Source organism: Curcuma longa, chromosome 2 (assembly GCF_044706935.1).
Source record: "Curcuma longa cultivar G26 ecotype Majalengka, Jawa Barat chromosome 2, ITB_CL_G26_1.1, whole genome shotgun sequence".
NCBI classification, from domain to species: domain Eukaryota; kingdom Viridiplantae; phylum Streptophyta; class Magnoliopsida; order Zingiberales; family Zingiberaceae; genus Curcuma; species Curcuma longa.
The window spans coordinates 879818-891883 of record NC_133862.1 but is presented as its reverse complement, the minus strand read 5'-3'; the positions used below and the strand labels follow the sequence as shown (position 1 = coordinate 891883).

At 42.6% G+C, this 12066-nt stretch overlaps 2 protein-coding genes across 2 annotated transcripts; both read right to left on the bottom strand.

Moving 5' to 3' along the window:
- Positions 1-270: 270 nt before the first annotated feature.
- Positions 271-5780, bottom strand: LOC141818642 (uncharacterized). The gene is made up of 3 exons (XM_074706097.1): positions 4925-5780; positions 3045-3320; positions 271-420 (listed from the first exon to the last, which is right to left on the bottom strand). The coding sequence occupies exons 1-3, from the start codon at positions 5687-5689 to the stop codon at positions 271-273; spliced, it is 1191 nt and encodes a 396-aa protein (XP_074562198.1). The 5' UTR covers positions 5690-5780.
- Positions 5781-10156: 4376 nt separating this feature from the next.
- Positions 10157-11945, bottom strand: LOC141821908 (alpha-1,3-arabinosyltransferase XAT3-like). Its single transcript, XM_074709287.1, has 3 exons — positions 11796-11945; positions 11635-11715; positions 10157-11559 (listed from the first exon to the last, which is right to left on the bottom strand). The coding sequence occupies exons 1-3, from the start codon at positions 11926-11928 to the stop codon at positions 10370-10372; spliced, it is 1404 nt and encodes a 467-aa protein (XP_074565388.1). The 5' UTR covers positions 11929-11945; the 3' UTR covers positions 10157-10369.
- Between the last annotated feature and the right edge of the window lie 121 nt (positions 11946-12066).

Here is a 12066-nt window from a genome sequence, read left to right as displayed (position 1 = left end):
CGTCCGACCAAATAAAACATAAAGGGAAGACGTTACCAGTCCTTCAAACCTCAAATTTCAAGCTAGTCGTCCACATACTAGCGTAAATTTACCGCAACAAGTTGAAGTAGATGGATCGCATTCATTCATTCATCATCCAGCATCTGGACGACCTCCGAGACACCTTCCATCATTTCCTTCGAGATTTTTCTTTGACCTTTAGTCAAGGCCATTTGCTTTTCAATAAATTTCGGAGATCTTGATGACCAGTTCTTCTACTTCCTGCGCTTTTTAGAAGGTCTTCCTGAGCTTCGTCGCTGGTCCTTCCATCATTTCCTTCGAGATGTGGAACTTCCTGCGCTGCCTCCGCTGGTTGTGGATCATTGCTTCGAGTTCCTCGATCATCGACTTCTTTGCTGCTCTCACCATATAATCCGGCCCCTGACATCAACGAATCTTGCAGCTATAGTCAACTTAAATACAAACATTACATAACTTAAGGGTTATGATTGTTCTACTATAACGATGCAATACAACATTCAAATATCGACACAATTTTAAAGCTCTAAGGAACGAGTATGAAATAATTTTGACTTTGATCGTAAGACAAAACCAGATTAGAACATAGAACAATAAGCTCCTCTTAGTAATTACATTGTAGGAATTTGTCGGAAGCATGAAATTAAAATACTTCCGGCAGAAGCCGACAAGTAGATTCTTTAGAGTAGAAACTGGCACTAAGCACTTACATCCCAAGAATTTTGCAGTAATTTGTCAGAAACATGGAATCAACATGCTTCCGACACAAGCCGATTAGTAGATCATTAGAGTAGAAACTGGCACTAAGCACTTACATCCCAAGAATTTTGCAGTAATTTGTCAGAAACATGGAATTAAAATGCTTCCGACACAAGCCGATTAGTAGATCATTAGAGTAGAAACTGGCACTAAGCACTTACATCCCAAGAATTTTGCAGTAATTTGTCAGAAACATGGAATTAAAATGCTTCCGACACAAGCTGATAAGTAGATCATTAGAGTAGAAACTGGCACTAAGCACTTACATCCCAAGAATTTTGCAGTAATTTGTCAGAAACAAGGAATTAAAATGCTTCAGACACAAGCCGATAAGTAGATTATTAGAGTAGAAACTAGCACTAAGCACTTACATCCCATGAATTTTGCAGTAATTTGTCAGAAACATGGAATTAAAATGCTTCCGACACAAGCCGATAAGTAGATCATTAGAGTAGAAACTGGCACTAAGCGCTTACATCCCAAGAATTTTGCAGTAATTTGTCAGAAACATGGAATTAAAATGCTTCCGACACAAGCGGATAAATCGATCATTAGAGTAGAAACTGGCACTAAGTACTTGCATCCCAAGAATTTTGCAGTAATTTGTCAGAAACATGGAATTAAAATGCTTCCGACACAAGCCGATAAGTAGATCATTAGAGTAGAAACTGGCACTAAGTACTTGCATCCCAAGAATTGTGAGCGAATCAATAGAGTAGACATGAAGCTAAAAGTATTGTGCAGAGGATAGCAAATTGCACCATGTGATGTGGTAATCTCATTTATGAACAAGCAGAATCACTCAAGTGAACACTTGGACAAAAAGTATCCAGAGAGACGAGAACTAAATTCCAAGAACAAGAGAGAAAAAAAGAGTTCAATTGTCGGTTCAAAAAAGTGAGCATAGAATTTAAAGCTAATGGCTAACTTAGGCCTTTTCTATTAACATTGATATTGCTCCTTTATCACTTAGGCTACAAAAGTTCGAGAGAGAAAGATAAATTTACTAAAGGTAGCGTATGCCGACAAAGCATCATCTATCAAGCTGCCTTCTTTCCACTAGCCTATTGTGAATTTAAGTTGTATGAAGAATGAGTCATCATGTTCCTTAGAAAGGTTAAGAAAACTACTGCAAAAGTGCATGAATCTATGAGGTAGCCTATAGTAATAGTAGAACCTTTTGAACTACCAATTGGATGAATCTAAATTCACCGTGATCACTCTGTATGCAAATGCAAAGTGAAAAAAATAAAAAGCTGATTGACATTAAGGGGGAAAATATATATGTGAATTGTGTTTTCTTGCTGAAATCTATAATTTGAGAGGAATTTCTGAAATTTAGATGGTAATAGTATCGAAGAAAAGAAGAAAAAATAAATCAAATGAAGCACTTAACAATTAATGTACTGACACTGTTGAACAGAGAGGTCAGTGCCAAATAGGAATGAAAAGGGACTCAAAACTCAGCACTCAACTTTCACTTCAACACATGCCCAACCAAATAACAGGAATCAAGGTTCAAGTTAGTCTTATTTATTTATTCATGAACACATAATAGACATTGATTAACCAATGCAATAGTCAACCAGAGAAGAAAGATGTGATCCCAAAGTGTGACTTCCATATTTAGTATCAAGTGGCATTAGTCAGAAAAAAAATGACCAATTAATAGTGCGCTCGCAAATGGTACCATATGGTCATTTTGCATCTGCAGTGCCAAAGAGTTTTCTCACATAGAACTACATCATCTGAAGCGTGCAAGGTGCAGAAGAGAGGATACAGGTAAAATATTTGACAACTGTCAGGGTGAATGAATCATTTTAAAGCACGAGGAAGGCTGGAAAGTTAAATAACATAAGAGATTAGCTGCATGATCAGATGGTTTAACTTTTCATAAGTAGAGACCCTCTGTCCAAAATGACCACACATGCGCGCGCGCACACTGTGAATACCAAGCCGGAAAAATAAGAATGTTAGGCAAATTTAGAACATAAGACCAACATAATGCTGGATGATCCAGTGTACTTTCCTTCTTCTCAACACTTCATCCTCAGAAAAACTATTAGCAGTAGTGTAAATGATGACATTTTAATATTTAAGAAAAGAACACTCCACATGGTAAAAGATTGAAAGAGGGGTGATCTTTGCTAAAACTTGAGGATAAAGGATGTTTTTCAGTATATTGACCAAGAAAAATTAGTTTTAATAATATAGTTAAATGAATCTGAGCAGATAAAAAATATCAGAGACATGTAATTACAAGTTACCTCAATGGCTTCTACAGTTAGCAGGAGAACAATAATTTTCTCAGTGAATTTTTGGAGTTCTTCTGCATCACTTGCTATACGTCTACGATAAGAGAAATTATAGAACAAAGCTCGGATGTCCTTCAGCCTAGCTTTGGCCACTGCAAGCTCACGCAGGCAGCGGAGAACCTGAGAGCGGCGGGCCAAATGAGCCCTAAAAGTCATTTGGATTAACAATGCGGCATCCTGTGGTGTTAGTTCCTTCTGTTTTCCTTTAGCACATCTCTTGGTAAAAACCTTTAACATCCACAAAGGTGAAGTAGTATCAGCATTTACATAGCAAGCACAAAACAACTGTCATAGATGAAAATTAAAGGTGTATACCAGAACTGGCCAACCCATTTACTAATTAGTAGAAAGGAAAAATTCAGCAAAAGAAGCTAAAGGTAGACTGAATTTGACCAAAACACTTGGAAAAAAAATACTAACTGTATCACAAACATATCACTTTTAATTTTGCAAGAAGAAACAAGAATTTGCAATACTGAACATCCTTCTGACTAACAGGGTTATATATTTGGAATGAAATATTTTGAATCAATTGCTACGAAGCTTTTGAAAATGTTGGAGTGACACTATTTTGAGTTATTAGTTATATGAGTTATAAGTGTTCGTGGTTTAGTCCCATATGGAGTGGCAATACTGAACATCCATTTTGAAAATGTTGGAGTGACACTGTTTTGAGTTATTAGTGTTCGTGGTTTAGTCCCATATGGAGTGCTTTAGATTGTGTTCTATACATACTATGTAATAGTTATTTCTATAGTATTTCCCTTTGGGGGAGGTTGCCTATTTCGCCAATCCTCCCATAATAGGCTTCTTTTCTCCATTCTCCTATAAACATGGTGCTTTGTACGTCCAATTGAAAACCGATGCCAGTTCACACACCAAAAACATTCATCACATCCTATTTGTCATCTTGGTTGGGATTTGGTTGAAGAGCCACAATGGTTCCCAAGTCCTGACATCCTCACTCCCCATAATTGTCATTTTTGCTTACTCCTGCTTGCTCGTGCTGCGCACCCTCCATCCCAATATTATCCACTGCTACCCAATTCATAAGCTGCAATTGGATGAGCTAGGGACCTCTTCCTTCTCCTGGGTACTAGCTTGCCAGATCCATGAATCTCCCAATTCCTTATAGCAGGTTCAGGCCCCAACAAGTGAATATTGTACTGCAACCATTTGCTGACTCAACAAATCTTCCCACTACCTGTGATAGATCCTGCACCACAGATTCCACAATAACCTGCTCTTGCTAAGTCTGGCAATGATGTTGTTCAAATCCCCTCTTCTCAATCTAGAGATCCTAAATCAGGCGTTCAGTAGATTCATTCCAACAACTCCAGTCTTTGCCTGATCCTCTTGCCAATAGTCTAATTCTACATATTTGGCTTTCTTTTCGTCTTTGCCAATTTCTTAGTCTTCTCCAGCATGGTTATTTCAGTAGCATTATCTTCTACTTACTCGCATCTTCAGCTAAGCAGCTACTCTTCATGATATAATATAGAGAAATTGCCAAGCTTCTCCTCTTCATTCTTTACTGTGTCAACATTATACCTCCTTTTTAATCACGACCATATCTTAGTCTACCAGAGTTATTAGGTATTATGGGTCATCAATGTTAGGGGTTCAGTCCCACACAGATTGTTTTGGATTTGGGATCGATGTTTTCATCATTCAACTTTAAGAAAACATTAATTTTCAGAAAGAATTGAACCTCATTCTAGTTTAAAAAGAAACAATATGAATGAGATAAGATCACAGGAAGCAACCTAAACCTCATCCTTGAGTTTTACTTGTATGAAATAGAATCACCATTGAAGTTAGATGAGGTAAACCTTTCTGATGGCAATGGGCCCGGGGCTCTTCTCCTCAATCTCCACCACATGGACGGTGCCTGCGTTTTCTTTCTTTCCTTTCTTATCATCCTTTTCCTTTTTGTTCTTCTCCTCCTCCTCGTGAGGCTTAGTCAACGCCTGCCATGTGTAGGTGCGGCTAAGCGGGGAGTGCCTGCCCTTCCCCTTGAACTCCGCCGACCACTTGAGATTCCTCTTCCCAGCCCCTTCGGCCTCAGCCGCCCACACAAACTTCCGATCAAACCCCTCACTCTCCTCCGCCCCCTTGATCTCCGCCTTATACTTCACCGCCCTCTCTCCGCCCGCCTTGCTAGTGGCGGTCCACTTGTACTTGCGGTCGAGGCCGAGCTCGGCCGTCCAAGTGTACTTGCGGTCCAGATCCGGGCCCCGGGCCCGGCGTCCGAGCTCCAAGGCGGTGACCCGGTGGCTGAGGTCCCGGAGGCAGAACTCCGCGTCCGCCTGGTCGCTGAGGCGCTTGAAGGAGGCGAAGGCGTGGTCAGCGGCGGAATGGAAGTCGAGCACGGAGATCGCGGAGGGAGGGAGGAGATCGGAGTGGAAGAAGGGCGTGGGGCTGAGGAGGTCGAGGGCGTGGTCCAGGAGGCGGTGGCGGCGGTGAAGGTGGAGGTCGTCGGCGAGCAGCGCGGAGGGAGGAGGCGCGAACGGGGCAGGGAAGGCGGAGATCGAGGACTCGAAGAAGGAAGGGGGCGAGAGGAGATCGACGAGATCGAAGGGGAGGAATCCAGCCATGGCGGAGGAGGATGGCGGCGAGGGTTTCACAGAGAGAGGAAAGGAAGGGGAGTGGAGCTGCTGCTGCCGCTGAGCTCGCTTTTTAAAAATAGCAAAAGCCAGCGAGGAGGAGGAGGAGGAGGAGGCGAGCGTTTACCACGAGGGAAAATAACTGCTAGTGGTCGTCACGTGGGGAATGCAGGAAAGAGGGTAAAAGAAAGAGAGAGCACTCGGAAAGGTAAGTGCAAATAATATATTGATCAGCCGCGCACCGTCCCTACGCGATCCCGTCCGCACCTTCTCCTACCCACGCCCACTGCCGCCGCGATTTCATCGCCGTCCGGCCATCTCCGGCCGCCGGACCAGGCCCGATCGACGCGCCACTCGTCGGCGCGTCGATCGGGCCTGGTCCGGCGGCCGGAGATGTCCGGACGGCGGCGAATTTGGCCGGAAACCGAGACCACAGTGACTGGCGCCGTTTCCGGCCAAATCGCGGCCGGAATCCGGCCAAATTCCGGCCGGAGACCGGCCGGGGAAGGACCGCCGGCGCCAGTCACTGTGGTCTTGGTTTCCGGCCAAATTCGCCGCCGTCCGGCCGTCTCCGGCCGCCGTACCGACGCCGGTCGACGCGCCGGCCAGTGGCACGTCGATTGGGTCCGATACGGCGGCCGGAGATGGCCGGACGGCGATGAAATCGCGGCGGCAGTGGGCGTGGGTGGGAGAGCGGCGGTTTCCGGCCGATTTCGCCGTCGTCCGGTCACCGGAAGCCGCCGGACCGACGCCGGTCGACGCGCCGGCGAGTGGCGCGTCGATCGGGGCCGGTCCGACGGCCGGAGGTGGTCGGACGGCGAAACGGGAGCGGCGGCAGTGGGCATGGGTCGGTGGTGCGCACGGGTGTCACGCAGGAGATCAGTTCTCAGTGCAAATATAAGGGCAAGTTGTTGAAATAAATAAAGATAAAATTTTGATAAAATTAAGATAATTTTTTTAATTTATTATTTTATAAATAATAAAATTGATTTTATGGAATCAAGATTTTATCTTATACTAAAGTAAATATAAATAACATCAAATTTTATTCAAAATTCAAAAATATAAATAATTAATTTGAATTCGATTCTTTGAATTTTAATTCAAATAGAATCAAATTGTATAAAAAATTTTAAATTTAAATTATCAAAATTTTAATTTAAATATATTTAAATAAAAATTATATAAAAATAATTAAAATTCAATTGGAATTCTCATGAGCACTAGAGCTGTCAAACGGGTCAATCTATGACAGGACGGGTTAACCTATGGCGGGTCCATCATATGGCGGGTCGGGCAGGCTAACCCATCAATTTGGCGGGTTAGAAAATCTCCAACCCAACCCAACTCAAGGCGGGCCGCGGGTTAGGCGGGCCAACCCGCGGACCTGTTAAAAAATAAAAAAATATTAAAAATTTTAAGTTTGAAGTATAATTTAAATTGATTAAGTTGAAAATTTTAAGTTTAATTATAATTTTTAAGTTTAAATTGTATTTTAAATAGATGAAACCCACTAATTCATTAAGTTTTATACTTTAATTTTAAAATTTAAAATAAATAAATAAACTTTCTCAACCCGCGGGCCAACCCACGCGGGTCGCGGGCCTAAGCGGGTCAATCCACCTCAACCCATCTTAAAATGGATTGATAAAATTTCAACCCAACCCGCCTAAATTTCTTGGCTGGGCGGACCAATCAGGCGGACCTAACCCAACTTGACGGCTATAATGAACACTAATGAATATATATTTGAACTTTATTTGCTCTTAAGACATAGTTAAGTTGATTATGATAGAGGAAAGTTATTGAAGTGGACAAGGATCGAATCTTGATGAAGTCGAAGTAATATTTTTTTTCGATTTACCTCTTTACAGATGATCGTGGGGCCAATTGTGTGGGACCGCTAGGGTGGTAGATTTTTTTTTTTGTTAAAGAGTTTTGTATAATTTTAAATATAAATTAAATATTTTTTGAACTGACTCAAAAAATTTATGAATAGATTCGATTTGCACCCCTACCAAAAGAAGCTCTTTAGTTTTACCATATCACCCTTAAAAGACATTGAAAAAGACGTCCAACATTAATTTTCTTTTCAATTTTTTTTATCGAAATATTATAGTAATTTTAAGTAAAATTACTCTAATTTAAAATAACTCCCAAATTAATTGAAATTACTCTAATATTAATTTAAATCATTTCAATATTAGAGAAACTTTAACTAAGTTTATAATAATTTTGATCAATCTTAAAATAATTTTAATCTATATTAAAATTTATAATAGTAATTAGTGATCTCACACTTTAAACTACCTAATAATTTAATTTAGTGTTCGTGATGAATTTTGTGCTACTTTCCATTATCATTTTTGCAAAAGGTGGAATCCGCTATTCTAACGATCTCATACAGTCGATCCCATGACCATCTATAAGGAGATAAATCAAGAAGCTGCAATTGGCCATGACGAAGGAGGACATTGTCTCGACTTCGTCGAGATTCAAACTCTTGTCTATTTCTACAACTTTGTTCCATCGTAACTAACTCAACTATGTCCCGGGAGCTACCTTCCACTATCATGAACCTAGCTATATTAGTAAGGATTAAAGCGAGGTTTGATGATCAAACCAAAGGTATACACCCTTTGAAGGCATACAATAGTTTAGAACTTTGCACGATGATCAAACCATTTCAAAATCTGCACCATGGTTGCATCGTCTAAGACGTTCAAGGCCATAGAAGATCGAATGTTATAGTAAAATATATTTAGGGGCTAAAATGGTTCCTCCAAACATGTTTTTGTGTATCCTTTTGTTGACATTGCTCAAGGAATCACTAAATGAATGAGGAAATACCAACATTTCTCATTTCTCTTCATGTGTGTGGGTAAACATTAGGCTTTCTATAAGATTAGACGAGATGAACATAAATGAAAGAACGCTAAGGGCCTTCCTCAATAAACTAAGGATGGTGTGCTCGAATCTCTAAAGCCGGGAGGCTCTAAATTACAATGGGAGTGAGGAACCAAAGTTTGGATCCAATCTTCATCCTTTCAAGTTTCCAAAAATAGATGATAATGCATAAAACACTCTCAACATGAAATTAGGAGAGTTTTAAAACTCAAAGGATGATGCGGAAATCATGTTCGAATCAACAGAATCAATAGTATCTGATGCATCAGTTAGAATATTATAAACGAAGTGAGAATAATGAAGCAACATAGCAGTCAAAGATAGTCATGAGACGACTTAACAAATGATAATCCCTATCAAGAATTAGAGTTAAATAAATATTGATCAAACCAAATTAATCGATCAAACACCGACCTAAAAGACCAAAATCAAAAGTTCAATTTGATTAATTCAAATTTTTAATTTTTAAAAAATATCAATTAATTCAATTTGTTCAATTTGATTTCAAATTTAAAATATCAATTTAACCGATTAAATCAAATTGAATGTTATATTTTATGAGTTATTGATGATCCCGACCAGTGACGATCTCTCTGCCTCATGCGATTGATGGACTTAATTGTTCATCATCGATCAATTGAAAACATCATTCCACTAATAATGAAAATATCAATTATTTTGATTTTCAACCGAATTAATTAATTTTTATCAATTTAATTTATTCAATTCTCATAGAATACTTCAGTCGGTTCCAATTTAATCAGTATAGTCAGATAGATTATTAACATATTGATCACCTCTATCGAGAACCATCTTTTTCTTCTGTCCAAAAAAAAAAGTTCTCGATAGCAGTGATCAATATGTTAATAAACCTGATGGACATGTCACACGAGATTTGAGTCTATATCAAACAACCATTACCACTTTACTAGGAGATGCCAAGCACGCTCCTGGACATAGTGGAGTTGGTTACGACGTAACAGAGGTTGAATTGGTTATGACGTAACAGAGTTGCAGAAGAAGGCAAGAGTTCAAATCCTGGCGAAGCCAGATAACACCCTCCTGCGTCGTGATCTTCTCGATTTATTTCCTCACAGATAGTCGTGGAACCGACTATCTGGGACCGCTAAGATGACAGATTCCACCTTTTGCAACCAAGCACCATGTTAACCCAGTTATACTGAATCTATATCATGCCTAAAGATTGACCAGCATTAGAATGCCATGAGTAGTTATCATTTTAATAAAAAAATAAAATTTGTTACTCCAACGATTTCACATAATCAACTTCATCATTATCTATAAAGGTAAATTGAAAAGTTACAGTTGACTACTACAAAAATATTATCTCGATTTTATTAAAATTCGACTTTTGTCCACTTCAATAAATATGTCCCCATAACCAATTCAATCATATCCGGGATATAGTAACAAGGTGATTAGCTGTCATCAGATGCATGTAATGCAATGCAATGCTAACAAGGTGATTACCATTAGTCACTTGTCCTTTTTTTTTAGAAGAAAAAGGAGATTTAGTTCATAATATGCCTCAAAAGTAATGGATTCCAGCAAATTGTTAACGTGAAGGAATCCATCAGTAATCTAAGATGGAAGGAACATGTATCTTTCTTTCTTCTTTTGCATCGAGGATCATTAATTACATTAGAGTGGAAGCGAGATGGAAAAGAGTGATCATGCAACCAAAATTGAAGAAGAAGAGAAGAAGAAGAAGATGATGAAGTAGAATTTGTTGGAGGGATCTACTCACACTGTATTTTTCCGGCCATGGCCGCCGGGCAAGAGCTTGAGCACCTCCACAAGCGTGTTGTTGAACTTTGTCAGGTTCATCCTCACGTCCTGGTTGTCGAGGTACGTCTTGCTGATGGCCGGCCATCCCTTGCGGTGCACGGAGAGAGGATCCTTCAGAACGGGGTCGTCCTTCGCGTACTGCTCGCTGAGCGTGCTCTCCGCCTCGTCGATGTGGTAGGCCAAGTACTTGATCCCCATCGCCGGCGCCGGCTTCTCGAACGTGTCCCGAGCCAGCCACGCTAGCCCATTCAGAGGGACCACCTGCACCAGCACTGCTCCGGCCGGCAGGAACACCATGTTGGTCAGCCCAGCGCCGTGCACGCCCACCAGCACGTCCGCCGCGTTGACCAGCCGAGCGAACTCCCCCACGTCGCTCGAACGGGTTGCCTCCGCCAGCCGCACCTGGAACCCCATCCTCGCCGCCGTCTCCGCCATCGCCTCCTCGTTCAGGAACACCCTCGTCCCCTTCCTCGATATGATCAGCAGCGTGGGCTTCGCCGCCGCCCCCTCCCCTACCGCCCGTCTCTCCAGTCCGTACGCCCTCCTCAGCAAATCCCTAAATTCCACAATCGAGAAGCCGGCCGGGGTCTTGGACGCGTTGACGCCGAGCTCCTTGTGGAAGTCCAACCCGACGATGGCGCGGGGGAAGCAGAGGACGCCCTCATTTCCGTCCGCATGGACGAGGTCGTAGTTGGAGAGCTGCTTCAGGATCAACGCGAATTTTTCCAACCACCAATCCTTCCGATCAGCCACCACCAACTGGATCTCGCCGCGGAACCCGTAGGCGGAGATGAAAAGGGGAATAAGGACGTCGGTGAAGCTATGGAAGAGGTTGTCGGTGTAGTCCCCGACGGAAAAAACCAGCGCCGGGACGGCGAACCTCCCCGTGCAGCGCGGCGGCGACGGCCCCTCACCGGGCAAGGGCTTCAGCGTCCACTCCGTCACATTCTTCATGGCCGGCGGGTCGTGCTTCCTGCAATAGGGTTTGATCGCCCATTCCCGATCTGTTGCCGAGCGGGGCAGCAAGATGGTCCGCGAGCTCCCCAGAATCCTCACATGACCTCGGGCATCGCAGACGTTAGATCTCCTGCTTGTTCCCCAGCAGATCGGCTCGTGCCGGCGCGTCATCGCCCCATCCTCAACACCTGCACACAGACAGAAGATTGAGCTGTCGAAAGCTACAGATTTGCTCCCAATCCCTAGAGGCAGTGAAGCAGCACCAGAGGTAGAATCGTCATTGTCGTCCCCAAGCGGCTCCCAAGTCAAAATCGGGTCTCTTCCTCCCAGCGCCGGCGATCTCGCTGCAACAACAACGTCGACGACGATGATTAGCTGAAGAAGGAAGAGCGACGAGCGACGAATCAAGGATCGAGAGGCAGACCGTAAAGAGCAGTGGAGACGAAGCGAGAGTTGATGAGGAAGAGGAGGCAGAGGGAGAGAAGAATGGCGGCGACGATGAGGGCGCTTGGCCGCCTTCCAGGCTCGAGCTTCACGAGGCCCTTCCATGGCTTCATCCCCTTCCCTTTCCCTCTTCCCCTTTCCCCTGTGCTCTTCCTTCCTTCTTCCACAGTGCATAGTTATAGTCATGATTACTAGTGCCGTTTTACTGTTTACCACCCCGAACTCAAATTACTTTCAATTTTAGTCAAAAG

Excerpts from the sequence above, each read along its gene's own strand:
- LOC141818642 (XM_074706097.1), bottom strand. The coding sequence starts at position 5,689 with ATGGCTGGATTCCTCCCCTTCGATCTCGTCGATCTCCTCTCGCCCCCT. Across the intron at positions 3,321-4,924 it reads GGCCCATTGCCATCAGAAAG|GTTTTTACCAAGAGATGTGC; the intron begins GTTTACCTCATC and ends TGGATGTTAAAG. Across the intron at positions 421-3,044 it reads TAACTGTAGAAGCCATTGAG|GGGCCGGATTATATGGTGAG; the intron begins GTAACTTGTAAT and ends CGTTGATGTCAG.
- LOC141821908 (XM_074709287.1), bottom strand. The coding sequence starts at position 11,928 with ATGAAGCCATGGAAGGGCCTCGTGAAGCTCGAGCCTGGAAGGCGGCCA. Across the intron at positions 11,716-11,795 it reads CGTCTCCACTGCTCTTTACG|CGAGATCGCCGGCGCTGGGA; the intron begins GTCTGCCTCTCG and ends TTGTTGTTGCAG. Across the intron at positions 11,560-11,634 it reads CAATGACGATTCTACCTCTG|GTGTTGAGGATGGGGCGATG; the intron begins GTGCTGCTTCAC and ends GTCTGTGTGCAG.